At 33.2% G+C, this 23,553-nt stretch overlaps 3 protein-coding genes and 1 pseudogene across 4 annotated transcripts; 2 read left to right on the top strand and 2 right to left on the bottom strand.

Moving 5' to 3' along the window:
- The first annotated feature begins 2,358 nt into the window (after nucleotides 1–2,358).
- LOC140977639 (agamous-like MADS-box protein MADS1) lies at nucleotides 2,359–8,902 on the top strand. Of its 2 annotated transcripts, none has more exons than XM_073442388.1 (9): nucleotides 2,359–2,492; nucleotides 2,679–2,919; nucleotides 6,544–6,625; nucleotides 6,773–6,834; nucleotides 6,948–7,047; nucleotides 7,357–7,398; nucleotides 8,045–8,086; nucleotides 8,203–8,390; nucleotides 8,538–8,902. In XM_073442388.1, the coding sequence occupies exons 2-9, from the start codon at nucleotides 2,690–2,692 to the stop codon at nucleotides 8,539–8,541; spliced, it is 750 nt and encodes a 249-aa protein (XP_073298489.1). In that variant the 5' UTR covers nucleotides 2,359–2,492; nucleotides 2,679–2,689; the 3' UTR covers nucleotides 8,542–8,902. The 2 variants fall into 2 exon arrangements, with proteins under 2 accessions (XP_073298489.1, XP_073298492.1); XM_073442391.1 differs by having other exon boundaries at nucleotides 8,209–8,390; nucleotides 8,538–8,896.
- A 1,640-nt stretch (nucleotides 8,903–10,542) lies between these two features.
- LOC140977632 (trifunctional UDP-glucose 4,6-dehydratase/UDP-4-keto-6-deoxy-D-glucose 3,5-epimerase/UDP-4-keto-L-rhamnose-reductase RHM3-like) lies at nucleotides 10,543–13,126 on the bottom strand (annotated as a pseudogene).
- A 3,842-nt stretch (nucleotides 13,127–16,968) lies between these two features.
- Nucleotides 16,969–18,869, bottom strand: LOC140977617 (uncharacterized). Its single transcript, XM_073442368.1, has 3 exons — nucleotides 18,640–18,869; nucleotides 17,803–18,310; nucleotides 16,969–17,529 (listed from the first exon to the last, which is right to left on the bottom strand). The coding sequence occupies exons 1-3, from the start codon at nucleotides 18,779–18,781 to the stop codon at nucleotides 17,199–17,201; spliced, it is 981 nt and encodes a 326-aa protein (XP_073298469.1). The 5' UTR covers nucleotides 18,782–18,869; the 3' UTR covers nucleotides 16,969–17,198.
- Nucleotides 18,870–21,953: 3,084 nt separating this feature from the next.
- Nucleotides 21,954–23,165, top strand: LOC140977623 (xyloglucan endotransglucosylase/hydrolase protein 24-like). Its single transcript, XM_073442374.1, has 3 exons — nucleotides 21,954–22,282; nucleotides 22,372–22,565; nucleotides 22,666–23,165. The coding sequence occupies exons 1-3, from the start codon at nucleotides 22,004–22,006 to the stop codon at nucleotides 23,039–23,041; spliced, it is 849 nt and encodes a 282-aa protein (XP_073298475.1). The 5' UTR covers nucleotides 21,954–22,003; the 3' UTR covers nucleotides 23,042–23,165.
- The last annotated feature ends 388 nt before the right edge of the window (nucleotides 23,166–23,553 follow it).

Raw genomic sequence — 23,553 nt, 5'->3', positions numbered from 1 at the left:
TCTTTTCAAATATTTTTTGGTTGTGAACCCGGATCGAGATATAGAAATAATGGAAGCATCCATATAATTATTGTCCACGCTCATTTACTTCGATAGCATAGTTGACTAAATATCTATGCGTCAAAACTATGTATGGGACATTAAATTTATGCAAGTAGATTACATAATTCGTCTCATAACTAATACCTTTTTTCTTCAAAAGTATGCTTTTTTTAATGCAGTTTGTCTCCTCAAATATAATATATAAAAAAGATATGAATAGGTCTTTTGTGAGATGATTTCACATATCTTTCTCCGTGAGACGGGTCAACCATGCTCATATTTATAATAATAATCAATATTTTTGGCATAAAAAGTAATAATTTTTCACATGTGACACAAATAAAAGACTCGTCTCAAAACATTGACGTGTTGGACCGTCTCCTAATTTCTTCGATGTCGACTCTTTGAAAAACTTATAAAATATATATTATTCAATTATTACATAGTTTTTGAAAAAACACTGAGTGATAATATTAATTTTGAAGAAAATTACTTACTCATCTAATCTCATCCAAGCTTAAATATCAATAGGGAGAATTATATATCTTGGTAAAAATATTTTTTGCAAAATATAAACTCGACCAAAAAAATCAGGATGTACTTATAAGACTTTTTTTATAAAAGTGTTTTTTACAAATAAAAAGTTTTTACAGCTAAAAATATCTGAACAACTTTGTCTATTATTCTAAAAACATCAAAAACATCTTTAAGTTATTCTTTAGAAACTATACTTAGAGAACAATTTAAAAAAAAAAAAAAAAACCTTTTTGTTGGAACATTTTAAGTTTTGGTGATTGAATAAAGTTGTTAATCCAATTAATAATTACAGAACTTAACCGAACTGAATTCAAGTAGGAAAAGTGAGTTCTCATTAATCAAAAACTGATTTTACCTACTTCCGTACAGTTTACACTGATTGACTTACTGAAAAACCATCCGACAAGAACAAAATTTCAGTATTATTAACCCAACAGAAATATTTTTGAAATAAATTTATCCAATTAATTTTCTATTATAACAATTTTCATAAACGTTTTTACAAAAATCTTGTGTAAACGTATATTTCAACTTTTTTCACTTATAAAACACTAAAAACGTTTTTAAAATACTTGTCTAAATAGAAGTTTAAGAGGGCGAAACCATTATCATTTTGTAAAATCCATAAATTCTTGGCTTTTATTTATTAATTAACAATATTGGTCGATCATCTTAAAATCTTTTCATCGAGTGATAGCTCTAGTGCATCGCAAATATATGTTCATAATTATTAGTGGAATAGAAAAAGGGTACGTACGTAGAAAGAGTGAAATAGTTCATTCTAAACATATGATTTATAAAATTAAAGGAAAAGAAAATTTTGCTTGAGTGTAACCTAACCAAGGTCTCATTCAACACCATTAATAGTCACTTTCCAAAAGAACCACCTCTCTTCATCTCTCCTCCTTTTACCCATACTTGAGAGAAATGGATCTTTCAAATAAGTGGACAACAATGCCCTCTTCTCTCCTACCTCAATGATTTAATTTTGAGGTTGATAAAATAAGTTTTTACTTTAAAAATATATATATAGATCTTGAAAGATTAATTGATCTTTTTAGCAATTTCACCACAATCATGTACTTAGTAGTGAATGTAACTTGTGTGTGTGTGTGTGTGTGTGTCTATATATATATAAATGGGAAATTAGCTACAAATGTTTATAAATGGGAATTCGCAAAAATTATTTTGGTACACGAACTTTTTGTCCATGTTAATTTTTATATTGTTGGCCATTTAATTCCAGTTAAGATATGCTAGTGAAAATATCGATGTTTGCATGTAGAAAGTTATCATTATACACAATACCTCATGTTTCTTGATTAACTTTGGTAGCCAAGTATATCTTTTCCCTTTTTGATTTGCTAATGAGTTTTGCGTCTGATGCAACCAATTAATTGACAATTTTTTAGAACAATTTCATCAACTTATTTAAGTATATTTTCTTGTTGAATTCAAGTACGTTTCGATTTTAAATTTTTACCAATAAAAATCGTAAAAAAAAACGACTAAACCAGCACCAGAAAACCATCACCATACCCCTCGAGTATAGATGGAAATCGTGTGTAAACCTCTCCCGATCATAGAACACACATAGGTTCAAAATGATCCATCATCCCCTATAATTTCGATACGAAAAATCATTATTCAGAACGGGTTTAAACTCTAATCAATTTGTCTGAGTATTTATTATACATATACTGTATCGTGAATATACACAATAAAGCAAAATAATATCATAGGTGGAGTGTAGTTGGAGGGTCTAAATTTTAGCTATAAATATCTGCCTGCTGGAATAACTCAATTCCATTTTCTGCAACACTACTGTTCACAGTTGTTGTATAGCATAGTGTAAAATTGACAACAATTTCATGCTCTCCCTTTTACCTTCCCTTCCATAGTTTCCTTACCAGGTTAGTGACTAAACTAATTCAAACCATTGACTAAAAAAATCTTGTTTAGCTTATTTTGGATGTTTCTAAATTTAAATTCCAATTTTTTTTATTTTTTTTTGCTGTTTTGTAACCATTCCTTAAACCAGGCTATAATCTTGATGAACTTTCAAGAACAATCATTCAGTTTTGTTTTCCTTATTTCAGCTTTCGTTGAGATGGCGTTTCCTAATCAAGAACCCGAGTCATCGAATTTGTTGAGAAAAAATGGGAGAGGGAAAATTGAGATCAAGAGGATCGAAAACACGACGAATCGACAGGTCACCTTCTGCAAGCGTAGAAATGGGCTGCTTAAGAAGGCTTATGAGTTGTCTGTTTTGTGTGATGCTGAGGTTGCCCTTATTGTCTTCTCAAGCCGTGGAAGGCTATATGAATATGCTAATAACAGGTTAAATATTCTTTTTATTTTTTTAAATCCCATTTCGTTCAAGGTTTTGTTTTTATAAGATTACGATCTTATGTTTTGATTTTTTTTTTAAAAAAAGTTCCATTCTCATAAATCTAGGTCACCATCTAGTTTTCTTGACATTTGAGAGAAGATCGTGGTTTTCTGTATTTGTGTGGCATCAAGAAAATTTAAGGAAAAGTTTCAAACTGTTGTTTCCTAATCTTTCTTTTTAGATTTGTCTGTTTTGATTGTTCTTTGGAAACTTAGATTTGATGATCACATGAATATTGCTTGAATCTAACTTTCTGTCATGTAAGTTTAATGAACTTTTTTGACATACATAAATTTTTATGCAGTTAAGATCGAGTCTTCCATCACCATTTCAGATTCACTAGTTTTTTCTTTGATTCTTTTTTGCTGGCTTTCCTTTATGAGTCCCACTGAGTTCTCCATTCTTTTCTGTGCTATCTCTCAGTTCCCTGTTCGATATAATACCTCCAAGATCTGTTGTGATTAATTAAAAAAAAAAAGAAGAAGAAGTGGTGTGTGTACGTAACAGTTCTAGAGAACTTAAACAATCAAGAAATTACACATGAAACTTTCTCAAAAATAAGCTTCCTTGTGAATGTTTGTATGTATATATGTATGTAATGCTAATTATATTTGTTTCTTTCTCTCTTCCCCACATGTCATCTGTCAGCTCAAGAAACTCATCTGCAAAGCTGTCAAGTTCCCATTTGCCCATTCCTTTGTTCTTCTTGACCCCTTAATCTCCCGTCATTTCAACAAATCAAAGTCTCATTTTTAAACCTAAAAATTAGCACTTTAGGGTTTCAAATTTCAAAAGGGCAGGACTAAATAACTTGTTAAGACACCATTTTAAGTTGGTCAAACAATGTAATATCTCATTTTCGGAAGATGGGCATCTTGTGCTTCGGCCGTTTTTACCGTTTTACCCCTAGAGGAGTAGGGATTAGGGCAAGGGGACTATAGTTAGGGTTTGAAACAAAGTTGTGAGCCTAAAGTGATGTGTTTTAACCATAGAATCTTTGGTCATGTCAGACATGATATTTCAGTTCTACACTTCAAGACAAGGGGAGAAGGGGGTTGTCATATTCCCCCTTTTTCTTTGGTTTTCTCCTCCATGCCCAAAGCCTTTTCTTTTCTTTTTTTTTCTTTTTAATCTGTAAAGGTGAAAACATTACCCTTTCTGTATTGCGGTAGATTTGTTCTATTAAGATTTCTTTTCTTCTCCCTTCTCAAACTCTGACTTTTTGAAGCTCAAAAAGAACTTCTTTAGCTCAGAAAAATGGGAGGGGGAATCATGAAAAATGACACAGCTAATTAAAGTACTGGCCGATCAGTTTCTTCAAAAAGACATTAACGTTAAGGGTTTCTTGAAATAGAAAAGGGGTTGAAGTATAGAAAGGAAATAAAGCAAAACTACTACACTCCATTACCACCAAAACTTTCAAGAAAAAGGGATATTAAAGAAGAAAGCTTAAATTAATTAGATGGGAAATATTTGAAGTACTGACTTTTGCGAAAAATGGCTGCTCTGATTCACTGATGCACTCAACAAAAGAAGAGATTACAGACAAACAAGACTTACTAAATGTATATGTAATTTCAGTAAACAGGCAAAGAAATGCACATTTTTTACGCCTTTAAAACCATATAACAAAAATGCTGTAATAAAGTGAAGAAACTGAAGGGATATGGGAGCATTATCGGGATTTTGAATCAATCGAGGTGGGTAATAATCCACTTGATCTTGATCAATGGGAGGTATTAACCTGGGGGTAAAAGGGTGTCGGACACGTGGCAAGATAATCCTGGAACAAAGATGCTAGAGCCAATCATATTGTGGGATCTTGAGCCAGCGTGGCAGAGGGCAGCCAATCGGTGTGTCGAGGAAATTAAGGTTTTCCCCCCAACTTGCCCTGACTGAAAGTGAATGTATGTGTTTTCACTGTGATGTTTCTGTGAGACTGGATATTGATTATACATTTATGTCATGGTTTTAAGGAGAGGTGACCTTTTTAGGTTGGCAAGGAATCCTATACTACCTCAAGTTTTCTTGATTAATAAGAAAAATTGTATCAAGAATCTTGGACAAAATTGCACATTGGTTTAGGATTTTTAAAATGTTCTGAATTGGCCTAATTTTTTTTATCCATAATTTTGCATCAAGAATCTTGATTGGTCCCATGAAGTTTTGGCATTATACTCTGTTGTTTTAGCTGTTGATTTTCATCTTATGATCTTTCCTCGGAGCTGGGCTCCTCTATCACGCCTCTCTTTTTATCAATAGAATAAATACAAGTCTTTACATCAACTGCATGATGATAAACTTAATGATCCCTCAACCTTGGATGGTTATGACATGTTCTCACCACCGATCGAGACTCCATTGAATTTTACTACACATATAAGTTCATGGATGGCGGTCTAATGTGATTCGAACTCATGATCATTGATCATCAAAGAGGTTGTTCTAATAATTTTAAGGTATTTGACAACTTATTATGGTTGAATTTGGATCGACATCCGTTGGATGACCAAATCCCATATTATTTGTTGTAATCCCTCGAATATCAAGGGATATCGATAGGTACTATATGGTTTGAGGTTTGACTCACAGATCATCCAAGGATTATTATGATTAATTTGAGATTTATAAATAGTACACCAAATCAAGTTAGCATGACACTCCAGTTGATATATACTATAGATTATTAGAATAAAGTGTAAATCATGATCATTATGATGCCATTTGTGTATGAGTTGTTTCTCCGTCGAGTCTACATAATAAAATTCTTGGTGGGATTAAGCAATCTAGTAGAACTTTTCGATCGGAACAAGTTTTTTTTTGTTTTTTTGTTTTGCTTTTCATAGTTCGTTTTCATAATATGACTAATTTTTAGGGAAAAATGTAATTTTAGTCATGTAAGTTTTCATGTTTTTTCCGGATATTGTTTATTTGACCTGCATACTCTCCTACTGTGGTTCATGTGACAAAAATAAAGTTTATATTACACAAATTAGATATACATAAATAAAAATAATGAGGAACAACAATTTTTTTCCTCTCATTTTGAAGTATTGAGGGTCATCTTGCTTTATTATTTTTTTATGAGATGAATTTTAATTTGAGTAAAATGAGCTTCATTCTCACCGTATATGTCACGTAGGAGAAAGTCGGTGTCAAATAAATCATATTCGATTGATTTAGTGTTTTTAGGGAAAAAATGACCAACACCCAAAAAAAATCCAATTTATTTTATGAAAACCGAAATTTGACAAGTTACAAGATTAAAATCCAAAAGAAACCAACTTACAAGACTAAAATTTTAATTTTTCCCTTTTTATAATTGTTGGCATGTCACTTTATAACTAATTTCAAAATAATTGTATCAAAAGTGTTTTGTATTTGACTAACATTTTTTAGAAAAGAACTTTGAAGAATTTTATCAGAGAACAGAAACACCAAATGTTTTTCTTAACAATATTTTAAGGTTTTTCACAAAAATCTTGACATCTTACACACATTGAAAGCACAGCTAAAGAATGTATAGAAATAAATAACACTTTGATACAAATTGAATGTTTTTGTGGATGCAGTGTTCGGGCAACAATTGACAGGTACAAGAAAGCAAGCTCTGATCCCTCCAATTCTGTGTCAACATCTGAAGCTAACACTCAGGTAACCTAAGAACGTTTTAAAGAAATTATTTTTTTCCTTCTTTTTCGTAGTTGTTTAGAAACAAATAAATATACCGTCGAGAAAATTGTTATATATTAATTTTGATTACCTTCCAAAAGTGATATCGATTGGTTGTTGAATTACCAGTTTTACCAGCAAGAAGCCACCAAACTGCGCAGACAAATAAGAGAGATACAGACTTCAAACAGGTGTAGTGTGTGTGTGTGTGTGTGTGTGTGTGTGTGTGTGTGTGTGTGTATTATAGTTTGATCAAATGCCATTTATACAATATTATTACAGACATTTAATTATGTATATATAGGCAAATTCTTGGAGAGGGTGTTAGCTCCATGTCTTTGAAAGAACTGAAGAATACTGAAAGTAAAGTGGAGAAAGCTATCAGCAGAATCCGTTCCAAGAAGGTAAAACTAAATATCAGCAGAATCCGTCTCCAAAAGTAAAAGTCACGCTATAATATATAATTCCATTTTTGTTTCATTTGTGACAACCACATCAAATATTATTTTTTTTATTAAAGAAAAAAAAACAAAACTTTTTATCTCATTCTCCAGTATACTTGTCTGAGAAAACAACATTCGGGAATATGGAAACAAAATTAATATAAAATTTTAATTTTTTCCACACTACCACTGTCCCAGTAATGAAGTTTATTATCACATTCTTCGAAATAAATGTGTTCTAATTTTATATCATATGGTCGAATTTTGCAGAATGAACTGTTATTCGCTGAGATAGAGCTTATGCAGAAGAGGGTATGTGTCTGTATTTCTGTTCATTAAATTAAATTACATGATCAGAAAACTACTTCACGCTAAATGTTCAAGTTTTCCGGAATACTTGATTGCTATGTTAGCATATTAATTGTGATTTTCAAAAAAAAAAAATCTTGCATTTAGTTAATATCAAATTTCTAGTTTTTTTTTTCAGGCTTCTATAACGTACGAAGCGTGGAGGTCGAGTTTTTCAAGAAATAGAATGATAGAATTATCATAAATCTAAGATTAAATGAATAAAATTTTAAGTTCTAAAGAACATAAAAGATTAAAATTGTAATAATTAATAGTTTTCTTCAAATCTAAGCTCATTCACTATCAATTAGTATGTCATATTTATATTTATGATTATTTATTTATTTTTTATATATGTATATTTATAAAAATATATTCACTCAAATAATTGAATGAAATCTTAAGCGATTTCTTAATTGAGCTTAAGCGTATTAAATTAAAGCTTATGCGAGATTAAGCACCCTAAATAAAAATAAATATGCTAAACATATTTGCTTTTCAAATTTATCCTTCATATACTTTTTTATTGAAGTTGAGATTGAGATTAGGTTTGAGACCATAATGCTCATGAATATTATGCCAAATCATGAATTTGATCGTATTGTAACAGGAGCTGGAGCTGCACAATGCTAACATGTATCTGCGAGCAAAGGTCATATGCTAATCCTCTTTGCGTCCGTGACGCACCGGCAGATATAGTTTCTTAAACCGGAAATTAGAAATTATAAGAAAAATATATATTTGTGTATGCTTGAAAATAATTTGAAGGTGCAGATAGCTGAGAATGAGAGAGCACAGCAGCAACTGAACTTAATCAATCCTGCAACAGCTGGGGGATCAGAGTATCAGCCTATGTCGTCTCAGACATACGATGTTCACAACTTCCTCCCAGTAGTCAACCTTCTTGAACCCAGTCACCCCTACTCTCGCCAGGACCAAACACCTCTCCAACTAGTGTATGATACCCATGTCTTTTGTGGACCAAACGTGCCCATGATTTCCATTTAACAAATATTAATGCGGTGTCCTAAGTTAATGCTTCTATATGGTTTAGTTCACTTGTCGTTCCCAACACTTACGACGCCTAAAACCTTGTGTTGCAGTTGACAGTGGTTGGAAAGGACCTAGTAATGGGAAATATTTTATATCCTGCTTCCATTGAGTGTGCTTGGATCATGGCATGTAAGAAGATGTTGAAGATCATCAGTATTTTGTTTGCGGACATTTATGCAATGTAAAATAACTAAACTACCTTGAAATTAGGCAACTCTTGCTCCATGAAGATTGTATCATTGAAATACACAAATTGTTTGCTATTATCACAAAGCAATCTTGTTAAATGTTCCTGCAGTCTAAACAGGTTGTGCTACACTTTTGTGTGTGTGTGTTTGTGTGTGTGTCTGGGAGATTAGTAAATCACAAGTGTATTATTATTGTGGGTTATTTCAGTGGTATTCAAGATGATTGATTTTAGTAGTATTACCTTATTGTAAATTCATGAGATAAAGACTGTGAACGTTAATTTTTTTACTTTCATTTCAGTTGATTCGAGCAAAAATAACAGCAGTAGAAAATGGATTATCATTGGATCTAGCACTAATGCTAGGGCCATATTTAGACTACTTTACCTGCTTTTTGAACGCCAAATAAGTACGAGGGCGTATTTTCCACTACAAATATAGAAAAAAAATGGAACAAAATATTAAACAATTTAATCAATTAGTGTGAGAGCCCAAAAAGCCCAAACAAAAAAAAAACCCCAAGACCAGCCCATTAATTAGTAATAAGTTAAATAAAATAATAATAAAAAAAAAAAGAAAAGAGAAAAACGTGAAACTTCTATTCTCTCCCCGTATGCAGATTACCGAAAGCTTCTTCCGTTCCTTCTTCTTCTCGAAGCTTTGACCGTCGATTGTGGCCACACCGGTGATCGAAAAATTATAATAAGCATAGTTTCGGAATCCTCTCGACGAGAGCTATCCATTGATACCACTTTTGTTTGGAAAACTCGCGACTCCCGAAAACCCGTCGGAGACCGTCGCTTGTTTTCGTCGGAAAATCATGAGGAAATCTTGATTTAGGGTGTTTGAAGCGTGAATTATAATTCAGATTTTAGGATTTTGAATTTTGGGCATTTTAATTCAATTGAGTTCCAATAATTAATATATATTGGATTATTGATTGTAGGTGTTATATCGGAGCTAATTGGAGGTATTAACAAAATTTCAGAATTTAATTGGGCATAATTTCGAAAATTCAGAATTTTATTATTGGGTTTTTGAATTTTAGTGTTCAATAATTAGATGTTTAGATGTTATAGAATTGTCATATATCAATGTTAGAAATTGTAAAGCCTAAATTATGGATTTTTGGAATTTTAGGCTAAATTGTCAAATATTAGACAAATAAATAGAACTTGATATGAAATGTATTATTTGCCACAGGATTGGATTCTGCGAGAAATCCTTAAGATATTTCGGTGGTAAATTAGTTAACAGTTGAAGTACGTATGAACCGTTTTCTTATGACGTCTATAGTGATGTAGAATGAAGTTAAATATTTTGTAATGAGTTGTGGCGTGCTTTATGTGCTTATGTGAATAACGTGATTACATTCATGCATTTATTTGAGTTGATACTAAGTGCATAGCATTTCGAGCCTTAACTCCGTTGATTGCTATCATTATTGATCTGTTATGATGTTGCGTCAACTATGCAGCGAGTGATAGGACTAGATCACTCCTGACATCTTATCGATGGAACGAGTGATAGGATTAGCACACTCCTGATGACTACTCGAGGAATGATGGGGTCGCTACCGGACCCTCGATGCTACGTGCATGGATGAGCGGCGGCATGATATTACGTTGCTGTATTCCTGACACGGGTGGCCACTGTTCCTGTTGCTGATGCGTTTCATTTGGACTCCGTTTTGGTATCCGTTATTTCGTTGTTATCGACATGCATTGCATTGCATTTCATTGCATTTTACTTGATTTCATTTCACGTCAGTTATAATTGTCATAATTTTACTGGTTCGTCGTACTGGAGCCTGACCCCTCTTTTCTGTTTATGTTGTGGTTGTTTTTGATGCCATAGCAGATTATTCAGAGGATTTGACGCGTTTGGTGGAGCGTCAGATAGCGGTGCCCAGTAATTGGGTAGTTGTTTGAGAGTTCCCATATACATATAATATATATGTATGTATTATCTTATCGAGTTATATATTTGCCTGGGGATGCCCTGCGCAGTTGTAGTATTACTTTTATGATGTTTTGGACTCTTGCTGTGTGATTGAGCCTTGTCGGCTCTGTATGTGTCAGTCCTGGCCAGTGCAGCTATAGGTTTGTGAATTTATGTTATGATTTTATTTCGAGTATATAAATGCTGTTTGTGTTGTTTGGAAATTTTTGGGATGTCCTACTTATGGGGAGATCATGCCGAAATTTCTATTGGCCCAAAAGGAAAATTTTTAATCGTTTTCGCTAGTTACATTAACGAATCATGTTTGTTTGGTAATTAAACGTTATTCAGAGCATGGGCCCCCACAATTAGGAGGTATACACCTAGGTCAAGTAAAATCCTTTCCAGGGAACAAATCCAAAAATTAAATAGATTTATGTCCATCCAGCAGCAAGGAGGATATGAATCATCAGTATACAAAAGGAGAGAGCGGTTAAGAATCGTTCTCCTGCACCCTGCTATTTATATCTGCCGTAATGTTTTGCTAAATCATAATATCATTTCAAAGATGACTTTTCGGTACCACATCCCATTTGATCTTGATCAGAATTCTGCCCTGCATTGGGATGATCTTTCTCTATGATATGGCATGAAAGCATTCTTGGATGAGGGAGTAATGCTGCAGAAATGTCACCCCACCAGTCAAAATTTCTTACATACCACTCCATAGTTTTCCTCAGACCGTTTTCCCATTTAGTTTGCTCTGACCATCCCAATTTTCTCAGCTTTTGAGTGTCCAAGAAGTACCTTTGATCATTAAAAGGCCTATTCTCCACAAACTTTATCATTTTGGAAGGATCTAACGAAAACAATCGACAAACATCTGTTGCCACATCAAGAACTCTCTTTTCCTCATCCGTTCCAACATTATAAACATGTCCCACTTCACCCCTGTGAAGAACTATTTCAAAAGCCTCAACAACATCTTCACAATAAAGATAACTTCTAACATTGGATCCATCCCCGTAGATTGGAAGGGGTTTTCCTGTCATAGCCAAGAAAATAAATTTTGGGACCAACTTCTGAGGAAATTGGTGGGGACTATATACATTGTTTCCTCTCGTGATTACAACCGGTAAACCATATGACCGTCCATACGCCATAACGAGCATTTCAGCCCCGGCTTTAGATGCAGAGTAAGGGTTTGTTGGGAGGAGCTGTGAAGCCTCATGGTTACCCACAGCGGCATTTTCATCCGTCTCCCCATAGACCTCATCAGTACTCATATGATTTGCCCAAAAACTTTGCAAGCTTCGAGAAGTACACAAGTACCATAAACATTGTTGTTGATAAACTCAAAACTATTGCCAAATGAGTTATCTACACATGTTTGTGCGGCAAAGTGCATAATTGTGTCGATTTTCTCTGTGTCGAGTATATAGTTCACAAGGTCAGCACTACAAACATCTCCCTCTACGAATTTAAAGTTGGGAAAAGATCGGGAAGGGCCAAGGTTTTTTAAATTTGAACAGTAATCTAGCTTGTCGAGAACAATTATTCGGTACTCCGAGTAGTTCTGAATCAGCCTATTTGCAACATGTGACGCTATCCAGCAGCTCCAGTGATCAGGATATTCTTTGGTTTATATTTCGCCATGAAGAAACTAAATCCAGATTGTCCCTTCAATCTTTTAAAAACAAAGGGCAAAATTCTTAGATACACAGAGAAATACAGTGATCACCGGCAAAATACAAATCACTCCACAAAATTCAGCGATGGAAAAAAATTAAAATAACAAGAACTGGTTATCCACATTCAATCAATAAAAAGCTACATCATACACAAGGGATGTCGATTTATATATACTCCAAAAAACACGCATATAAAATCATAATTTGCCAAAATCACAAGAAGCCCATCCCAAATGAACAAAAATAAAATAGAAAGAAACACCATCTAATCAGAATCTGACGATTGTGAATCCATTCAAATATTCAGAATAAAACACAATAAAGACTCGAACTTTCTGCAATATTTCCAAATGGGCCATGGATCCACACCCAATTACAACAAAAAAAAATCACCGATCGCACTTACCAGGAAAAATAAGATCGTTGAATCATGTGAATGAGAAAGAAAAGTTTCCGAATTCCAGCTTCCTTTCTTGGGTGTAATGTGGTACCTACGCGCATAAAATTTGTAAGCATAGGGAATGCAAACACCGACTGATCGATTCTTATTTGATAAGGAAAGAGCGTATACTTGAAGTGCCAGACAAAGGAGTATACGCGAAGAATATTGAGAAGGATACTTGTAACAAAGTCCGAACGAACCACACTTTGAAACATTCTCGTATTCGAACACGTTGCAGTTCCGAATTTGGCTTCAATTCTGTGGTTTCAGTTTAATTGGGCGTTACAATTACACCAAATTCAACTGGGATTCGTTTAGATGCATCATTGTAAAATGCATACTATTCTTGTTGACAATGTAGAAGAATTTTACTGGTCCACTTTTAATATTCCTCAATTTCAAATATCTAATAAATAACAAAAGTTGTACGACATAATTTATAAAGAGTGGGTGGACTTAAAACATTTATACCGAATAAAATTTAAATATCCATTATTTATTGAAAATACATAATATAAAAAAATATTATCAAATCTTTTTTTGCTTAGTTTTCAATTTTTGGGTCATCTCTGTGAGACTTTTTGTCTTAGTTTCTTGATCTTTTTACTTAAATCAAAAATTTTTTCATTATCTTTGATTTTTATGATTTTTGCTTTAGAACATTATAGACTTTGTTTTCTTTTTCTATGATTTCGTGATTTCCTTAGTGCTTATTGTCTTCTTATCTTCAAGTTATACTTGCTTTGCTATTTACTTCGTGTCATTTGTGTTCGTAATTTTTTTTGTCTTCATTTTATATTTTATTGATGTTTCAATTCTTTTTTTTCTTATCAGCATTTATCTTGAGTTGTGGTTTCTCTAATTCATCCACAATTATTGATGTTATTCCATTTTTGGTCGAGACAGACTTGTCTAACTTGGAAAGAAATTTGTGATCTTCTTTGCTTGATTGATCAAGTATTGTTACATGCTCCACATTACTTTTTTTCTGCAATATGAATGTTGTACATGTTATTTAAATAAATGTTTTAATTCACCTAATTAGTATGCATGTCGATTATTTTTTGATGGAGCAACCAATGACATCTCAGCAACCTCTTCAAACAACGCCACCCTAGCTATTTCATTTTCATCTTAGACCAACATTATTATCCGGTATCTGAAAAATTAATTGTGAGAAAGTATACACAATAATTAAATGCTTTCAAGCATGCAAAGTTAATTATAGTTGTAATACCTTGTGACGATCTCGATATTCAGCTTCACACAATTGGTGCAATCAATTTCATTGGTAGTTTTGGTAACTGATTTGAAACCGTTATAACATGCCTAGTACCACGGGGTTAATTTATTTTCAATTTCTTTAATGCTTGCTTTGATGTAGTAATACTTGTTCTACATTAATTTAATATTATAAGAGTAAACAAATTTAATTCTTGTTATATCATCTCATGTCATCTCAAAGTTGTAAAGGAATATACAATATAATTATTTTAAACAATAGATGTTTTGGTTCAAAACAAAAATTCATGAAACGTAACATCACCATTATCTCTTCTAAAGTTTCCTTTTTAAGCCATCAGTTGTCGTATGCTGAGTTGCTTTGATTCTTTTATCATTTTATATCCAAATTCATTCAAAGTTTTTTATGTTCACTTCTCTTCAACCTGTAAAAGTTGGAAATAGATAGAAGAACAAGTAAATAAAAAAAACATATCATAACTCTAAGAGATAATGCACTAGGACATACATAGAAATACATAAAAGATGACACAAATTTACATTCAAATAAGAAAACTTAGCAACACTTTTTGGGAAAATAAACTCAAAACATCAAATACAAATTATTCTTCAATTATGAGACATAACAAAACCGCAAAGAAGAGTTATACCAAACGTGAGTGATGACATTCAAAGTCACAGGTAATATAGATAATTGTATATACCAAAGTTGTTACACATGGATTATTGTAGAATTCAATTTGGAAATACAATCTATATATATACGTCATATTTGTACCATGAGTTTATATTTTCAGTGGAACCTTCTTGATGATGCTAATGATATATGTGCATAATAACATTATTTTGATTAAAAATATATATGTAAATATCACAATAAATAAAATGAAAACTTACTTTGGTCACTAGTGTCGTTTGGATTATTTGTAAATGATCAAATTCTATGAAGAGAAAATTAAGTTTGCCTAAATTTGACGCTTCTTGCAATTCAGTGACTAAAGTTTCTTTTGCATTATCAACTCAATACTTAGATTTACATTTGGATAACTGGAACTTTTTTGCTTTATGGTTGGATTTCATATAAAATAAATTTTGTTAGACTCTAAAAGCTGTTCAAATTGTTGAATAACATTGACAAAAATCAAGCCATGCATCATAGTTTCCTATAATATCATATTCATATTGTCAATAAATAATTGGTGGTCCGAAAAACATTCTATTATTTGTTCTTAAATAAATATAGCATTTGAAAAGTAGTCATTTGTGCATCCATGGAAGTTAACTTTCGGCTAGTCTTTGAATTATGTCTTGTTGAAATTCGATATCTTTGTCGAATAATAAATACTTTGACCACTACATTTTTTGATCATGTTGGAACGTATCAATCAGCATCACATCAAGATTTGACATTGTCAGTATGCCTTTAATACGGACGTGCAAAACTTTTTGTTGGTTAGTGAGATGGGTGGTCTGCCGTAGTGCCGTGTATGATTCAATATGATTTATAATTGTTAATAACTATCGTGACAAATGACATATTAACTATTGGCTTTCTAGTCATTTTCGTTTATTTCATTAATATCAGCTATCTTTCTCTTTAGCTACCTCATTTATTATTTTCATTAGACTAATTATGTGATTTATAATTAAATATGTAATGGTTGTTTATTAATTATATGTTACAAAAATTATGATAACTAAATAGGTTTTGATTTGTTTATGAATATTTAGATATAATGAAATCGTTATAATAATTCATTTAGTATGAACAATTGTTTGGAATATTTTTTTTTAAATTTATTTGCAAAACTTATATAGTATAGTGATTAAAATATTGAATGAAATAGTTAAATGCAATAAAATAAAATTTACTGTAATATATAATATAATATATTAGTTAGAAAATAATACACAATGCGATATTAAAGTTAAAAAAAACTAATACACAATTAATAGATGGAAGGACAATTCCAAAAATACAAAAATCAACTTAAAATTTTAAAGAAATACCTCATTAAGGTACTTGTGTAAAATAGTGAGGTGAGAACAAGTTAACCATAAGCTAAAATTAGAAAGAAAAAATGAAAAACATATTTCATTCAAATAACATCCAAAGCTAATATTTGGACATACAGTTATTATTCTATTATATTCTAATTCGATGGGTCTGAATTAAATATTGTTTGACTGACTTTTAATTATAATGCACTTCACTATCACCGATCATTTACTCCAATACATAGAATACATATATTGATATACATATAAATAATAAACGGAACAACATTCATGTGATATATATATATATATATAGATATAGATATATATATATATCGATTTGGATTTGGATTTGGATATACTCGACCCTAATGGTCCGGTGCAGTGCATGAGATTGTTAATCAATCAAATATTACTCGTGTTTTGATTTGTGGTTTCTCAGCCATGTTGGGACGAAAATCTGAGGGCTTTCGCAATGATGAAATAATCAAAGGGATGTTCACGCTGGATATTATTTGAAGTGAACTTTACAAGAAACGGCAAGATGACTTTTTCTGCACATCGTTTGTTAAAATAGCAAGATGCAACGTGTGTTTAGCAAACGGATGTCATTTTTTTAAAAAAAAAAATTGAAGTGCAATTTTTTCATATTGAGCTATCGATACTTGTGCTTGTGAAGTTATGTAAGTTCACATTTTTGCCAGAACTTAGAAATTTTCTTTAAATATCACTCTGTGTTGAACTTTTATATTTTACATAGATATCCAACGACATCACCTGCCTGTTTGTGGTTAGGACAATGGTGGTTTTTGTGTGCGTGTATCATGAGTGACATCTGGTAATTGAAAAGTACTGTAATGTCATAACCACCACATGAAAAGAAGAGTTGCAACATTGTGAATTCAAACCGCTCCTCCGTAGTGTCATATTCCGGTGAACACGATGGTTTGCTGGATCAACTCGTACTATAATATTGATTGCGAGTGTTGGGAGATGTGAGAGTGATGAAATCATCTTTTGGAGCCATAAATATTGAAATAGAGTGATTAAGACATGAGAATAATAAGGGAAACGGAACTTAAAGAACATAAAACGTCAATCTAGCTAAGGACAGGATAACGCAGGCGATATTTGTGATTTTGGAATACAGCGAGAACAGAACTGAATGTCAGACAACGCAGATCTTTGACATAAATAAATCACTAATTTTCAGGCTCTTTTCTTTGATTTACCCTCGTTAGCCCGCTTGAAGAGCCGTGCCTGAGTTGCTGCAGCCTTGTTGGAGCTAAGCGCAGCAACAAAACTATCCCTGACCTGTGTGGTTGTGTAAGGGAACCTCGAGTCAGCTGCGGAGTTTAGCAAAGCAGCTGTTCCTTGCCTGTAAAGCTCTCCAAAGCCATCGCTACGAGTGTTTGAAAGAGCCTGTAGCAAGTTCATATTGGCACCAATTCCTGGTAAACTGGTCACTCCAAATGTGCTGCCAATTGTTCCAATCCAACCAAACAAACCCCATATCAATCCAGGGTTAGTGCTCCAGTAGCTGCAATTCACAGGTAAGAAAAGATTACCAAGCTTTATTTTTTTAGTTTTGATATTTGAAGCCATGATCTGTATATATATATATATGGTTTTCATACATGAAAAGCAGCAATGGTAACTGTGTGAAAGAAGGAAATCAGTGGCGAGATTTGGAAATGTGATGTGAAATTTAATTGTGGAGAAATTGAAGAAGTGGACATTTGAAGAAAGAATCAAGCTTTTGATACCTTTCATATTCTGAAAATAAAATTATAAGAAGCTGATACAGACTTACATGCAAGTAAAAGGTGGAGAGACTGGCGTGAACGAAAATGGAGGTGATGGAACGGTGACGCCTGGAGTGGTCGGAACTCCGGGGCCGATAATGGGGATGGTTGGAGGACTTCCAATGGGTAGCGTTGGAGTAGTCGGAGTAGTTGGGCCAGGGATTGACGTTGGAGGGGGGTTGTAATATCCGCCACCAGTACCGCCACCAGTCGGAGGAGTTGGGGTGGTCGGAGAAGTTGGGGTAGGGATTGAAGTTGAAGGGCCACCAGCACCCCCGGTTGGAGGAGTTGGAGTGGTCGGAGTAGTTGGGGTTGGGATTGAAGTTGGAGGGGGGTTGTGATATCCGCCACCAGTACCACCCCCTGTTGGAGGAGATGGAGTGGTGGGGAGAGGTCCACCGCCTGGGGGAGTACCGCAGTTGACGGGTGGTGTGCCTCCATAGCTGCCACCTCCATGAGAAGGTGTTGGTGTTGCATGTCCACCTCCTGAACCATGTGCTGCAGGGGTGAATGAGACTGTAACCAAAAAGAAAAAGAAAAGACAAGAATTCAGCTCGCATGTTTGAGGGGTTGTTCGCCAACTCGGTACCATTCCACATTTGCATGCTTAAAACAATGTATCCTTTTTGATTCACACAGAACGGGAAACAATAAAGCTTAGGCTCATGTCCTTGTTATGTTTTGTTGACAAAAATATGTTCTCGTGGATGATAAAATCTATGCCTTTGCATGTTTCCAATAAAAAAAACATATATATGCCTTTGCAAACATAAACCAAGAAACGCCAATATACGTGCATGAATGAGCGTGTACGTACACACAGAGAAAAAAGAAAAACGCATTGCCTGTTGGAGGAGTTGGAGCATAGTAGTGTTTCTGATCCTCAAAAGACATGACAGGGATAACCAAGTTTTGGGAAACCAGCAGAGCAACAACAACAGCCCACAGAGGCAGCGGTGCCGGCTTAATTTCCATTCTTGAATCCATCTTCAAAGAATGGGAAGAATGATAGGTAGAAGGTAAAGTTGTTCAGAGACATGCACTGGGGATGAATCCAAGAGGAAGAAGCGGTGTATATATAACTGAAGTGCATATATATAATATACATACACAGGTAAATAAGTATGTGTGGTTGGTTGGTATGTGTTGCAGGTGCATTTAAACCACCATTTAACTCACACACAACGATGTACTAATTTTACACTGCATATGATTTGATGAATATTTAGTCAAATATAAAATATTTGCATGGTTAACATTTCATCCATTCATGTAACAGATGATCGAGCATCAAATATATGGGAAGATTTGAATCTCTCTCTCTTTATTTGTATTGAAAGAATCTTGGCACATGTAAATTTCTTTGGAGTAGCTAACTACCAACATGCTGCTTTAGGTGATGGAGATTTGGCAGAATTGACATAGAACGTCAATTTCCATGGATCCAACGTTTGTGTTAAGATACTTTTAAATGGAAGTTGGTAATTAATACTCCTGGAAAATTGTGACTATAGCATATCACTGTATTTATAATTTTCATTAGGGCAGGACATGTTAAAAAAAATATGGTACATACATGCCGAAAATATATAAATATTCCAGTTCGAAGAAAGACCATGTATTGTAGGGGTAGATTTTATCAATAGAGATCAAGAACTTGACTCGACTCATGAAAAAAACGTATAATCTGAATCTTCACTTTAATTTCTTCCCACTCAGTTTTCTTGATATTCTCCACCTGTCACAATTCACAACAGGCTCTAATCAAATCTATGCATTTAAAATTGTTGGTCTTGATGAGGGTTTCTGTGAAAAGTAAACATAGGTTGCAGTGCTTCCCTCCTACTAAATGCGAAGTAACTTGTTTGGTAGTATGATACCGACCCCTCTTGAGTTCGACTAAGAAATGCCACTTTTTGAATAGAAATCATGTTTGGCTGGGGTGAGTTAAATCTAAAAATATGTAAAATAAGGATATAAACCAATCGAATCGAGCCAAATATCGTAACATTTTAAGATATACTTCATTTCATTCGGTTTTTTTTATGTCCCGAGCAGGGGCGGAGCTACATAGTAATATAATCGGACTTTAGCTCGGGTGGCCCAATTTTTTTAAAAAAAATTTATATGTAAATTTTGAAATAATATGATATTAGTCCGGATAGATAAATTTAAAATATTAAAAAAATTTAGATTTTAAATTTTTAGCCTGGCCATAACCATATTTCTGGCTCCGTCACTGGTCCCAAACGTGCCTAAATAGATGATGCAGAAATGACAAAACAACGAATCATGTTCATCGTTTGAGGAGATATATTTGAAATTTATGATTTTGATTATAGTTTTATTATTAACAATGAAATAATAGATGAATTATCAAATATATACACTACTTAATTACATATTAGTTACATAAAATAGAATGAATTTCAAATGTCTCGATTATTGTGTGAGCTTGATATACATCATAATTAAGATAAAACATTATATAAACATACAATAGTTAGATTTGAAATTTATGATTTTATTTTTATGAAACTAAATTTATGGATTTGAAATATGTGGATCCAAATATATTATTTTAACTTTCTTGGGTACCCCTAAACTAAAGTTGCCTTCATTTAATGGGCAGGACTGAAATGTTGGTAAATATAAAAATTAAAAATGATTACTGATGCATTTAATTCTTGAATTAAATGAGAAACGTCCCTGAATCCGCTTTAAACTTTTTATTAATTTTTTGTGCTTAGAAAACAGAGCCTCTTTTTTTTTTTTTTATTTTGACAAGTAATCTGATGAGTGAATTTTAAATGACTCCATAAATTAAAGTTTCGAATATATTATTCTTTAAAAAAATCACTCGAAATCGAAGCTAAAATATTTGAAATTCATTCAACGTGTTTTGATATAGGATTTAATTAAAATCCATAAATGAAAAATTTATTAGAAAATAATTTTAAGCTTTATATTTAAAAAACTAAATTTGATGGAACTTATAAAACTAGTGCATAATTCAAGATTTAATTATTTTATTATATTAAATTACTATATATATTTAAGTTACGGGTTGGGCCGACTGAGGAAGGGGGGAAATCCGGGTCCAGATTATCCTGGGTTCCGATTTGTCGGGCCAGACTGGGCTTCCGAGTGGCCTAAATTAACAATGTGGCAATCATTCCGCATATATAGTTGGAGAATTTAATTCTCATAAGGAAAATAATAGCCTACTTTTTAAATATATTTCACATTTATTTTTATAGTAGAAACTATAATTTGACAACTAAATTACTAAAATAAGTTACATTTGATTGCCTTTAAAATTATAGTTAAGTTTTTTAATATCCTTAAATGTCGAAAAAATACACAAGTTAAAATTTTAAAAATTATTGTTCGTTAAACTAGTTGTTACTTTTATTTTATCTTGACTTATGTTTTTTGGAATCAATTTTTCAGAGACAAAAACTTGCGTGAGACGATCTCACTGGTCGTATTTTGTGAGACATATCTCTTATTTGGGTCATTTATAAAAAATATTATTTTTTATGCTAAGAATATTACTTTTTATTGTGAATATCGATAAGGTTGATATGTCTCACAGATAAAGATTCGTGATACCGTCTCACAAGAGATTACTCTTTTTCAAATCATCATGTGATGTTTTCTTCTTATGTTTTCAATGTCTTACTTACCTTTTTATTGTAACTCAAAAATGGAAAAGAAAAAAAGTTGATTTTTTTACTTATAAAAGAATGAGAATACTAATAGATTTGTTATTTTTAAGTAAAATATAATTTATCAATTTTCGGAGACAAAACTCAAACTCAATAAAAATTATTATTTTTGAATCAAAAGTATTATTTTTCATAGTAAAAAGATCGGTCAAATCCGGCTCACATGTCATACATATAAATATTTGCTACCGTCTCACGGTTGACTTGCTCCATATTTATTGGCAGTAAGTGAAGAAGTTTCGAGTAACAAACAACCTGATAGCTGTGATGTATTTGAAATCAGCCCTTGTTGAGAATTTGAAAACCCATTGGTGGCTTAACGCGTTAACTCCAGCTCAATTTCACAGGATAACTCACACTTTTTTCCTTTTTCTGCAAACTCAACCACAGCTGTCACCAATCCCATACTCTATATAAATCTTGATTTTCATTCATAATAGGGGCACGATTCCTTTGTTTCTTTCACCTCTCAACTTGAATGAGATTTTCGAATTCTTCAAGTTCATCAATGCTTCTTCTGTTCACCGTTTTCGTGGCCTGTTTCCTGGCTACTTCAGCTGATTTCAACCGAGACGCTGAAATCACATGGGGCCAAGGCCGTGGCAAGGTACTTGAAGGTGGCCGGGCCTTGACTTTGTCGCTCGACCAGTATTCGGGTTCCGGGTTCCAGTCCAGGAATGAGTACATCTATGGAAGATTTGACACCCAACTCAAGCTTGTCCCTGGAAATTCCGCCGGGACTGTCACAACTTTTTTCGTAAGTCATGCATGATTCTCGAAACCAATCCTGTTTAAAACTTGTCAAAAAAAACTAGTGAATTAAAGATTCTAAATTTTGAGGTGCAGTTGTCATCCCAAGGGCAAGGACATGACGAAATCGATTTCGAGTTCCTGGGAAATTCTTCCGGGGATCCATACACAGTCCACACCAATGTTTACGCGCAGGGGAAAGGAGACAAGGAGCAGCAGTTTCGTCTCTGGTTCGACCCAACCGCAGCATTCCACACTTACTCAATCGTCTGGAATCCTCAACGCATCATGTATGTATAAATACTATCATGCAACCATTCCGCAATAGTATATATCCATCACTGGTACGAATTTGAACGATCCCAATTCTTGTTGTTGCGTAATTTTCAGATTTTTAGTGGACAATATCCCGATCAGAGTATTCAACAACCACGAAGCAATCGGAACTCCTTTCCCCAAAAGCCAGCCCATGAGAGTGTACGCCAGCCTGTGGAATGCTGACGACTGGGCGACGCAAGGCGGGCGGGTGAAGACGGATTGGACCAAAGCTCCATTTGTGGCCACTTACCGGAATTTCAACATCGATTCTTCGAAACCCGGCGATTCTTTGAATGGGAATCAGGCATGGCAGACTCAGGAACTGGACAGCAACGGCAGAAACAGGTTGCGATGGGTTCAACAGAAGTATATGATCTACAATTACTGCACTGATTTTAAGAGGTTCCCCCAGGGAATCCCTGCTGAATGCAAGCGCTCAAGATTTTGAATGACTCGGTTTTCTTTAAAATTCTGTAATTTTTACACCTGTTGATGCAATTCGTTCATTCTTTTGTTCAATTGTAGCCATGTATTCTTGGAAATATGTTCGAATAAAGCGATGATAGTTCTTTTCTTCTTTCTTTTTTTCTTTTTCCACTTAATTATTAATAAGAACATTTATTCACAACAACAACGATGTTATAAAACAATTCTTACCATACAAAAAATTCAATACAAAAATTTTATTTATCAAAATCTCAATATATATTCAACGCAAAATCTCATGACATAATAATAAAATCTCGTAATATAATTGTCATAAATATCATTGTACGATATATTCATTGTATATTTAAGATTATTCTCACAACAATAATAGGTATAATGATGATATCATCATAGATAAGAAATTAAAATTGGAGATTTTAAATATTTAACAAGTAGAGATTTTTCTACAATTCTTCATATGCTACAAATTAAAATTAAGTATTAAAAATCTGCGGAATATGTTATCATGGC

Source organism: Primulina huaijiensis, chromosome 1 (genome assembly GCF_012295235.1).
Source record: "Primulina huaijiensis isolate GDHJ02 chromosome 1, ASM1229523v2, whole genome shotgun sequence".
Lineage (NCBI taxonomy): Eukaryota > Viridiplantae > Streptophyta > Magnoliopsida > Lamiales > Gesneriaceae > Primulina > Primulina huaijiensis.
This window is presented reverse-complemented; position numbering and strand designations above follow the sequence as displayed.

What these genes read in the sequence shown, in the direction of transcription:
- LOC140977623 (XM_073442374.1), top strand. Translation starts at nt 22,004, where the DNA reads ATGAGATTTTCGAATTCTTCAAGTTCATCAATGCTTCTTCTGTTCACC. An exon ending in GGACTGTCACAACTTTTTTC is followed by an intron (nt 22,283 to 22,371) that starts GTAAGTCATGCA and finishes TTTGAGGTGCAG; the next exon opens with TTGTCATCCCAAGGGCAAGG. An exon ending in TGGAATCCTCAACGCATCAT is followed by an intron (nt 22,566 to 22,665) that starts GTATGTATAAAT and finishes CGTAATTTTCAG; the next exon opens with ATTTTTAGTGGACAATATCC.
- LOC140977639 (XM_073442388.1), top strand. Translation starts at nt 2,690, where the DNA reads ATGGCGTTTCCTAATCAAGAACCCGAGTCATCGAATTTGTTGAGAAAA. An exon ending in TATGAATATGCTAATAACAG is followed by an intron (nt 2,920 to 6,543) that starts GTTAAATATTCT and finishes TTGTGGATGCAG; the next exon opens with TGTTCGGGCAACAATTGACA. An exon ending in GAGATACAGACTTCAAACAG is followed by an intron (nt 6,835 to 6,947) that starts GTGTAGTGTGTG and finishes ATGTATATATAG; the next exon opens with GCAAATTCTTGGAGAGGGTG.
- LOC140977617 (XM_073442368.1), bottom strand. Translation starts at nt 18,781, where the DNA reads ATGGATTCAAGAATGGAAATTAAGCCGGCACCGCTGCCTCTGTGGGCT. An exon ending in TGCTCCAACTCCTCCAACAG is followed by an intron (nt 18,311 to 18,639) that starts GCAATGCGTTTT and finishes TTTTGGTTACAG; the next exon opens with TCTCATTCACCCCTGCAGCA. An exon ending in TCTCCACCTTTTACTTGCAT is followed by an intron (nt 17,530 to 17,802) that starts GTAAGTCTGTAT and finishes TGTGAATTGCAG; the next exon opens with CTACTGGAGCACTAACCCTG.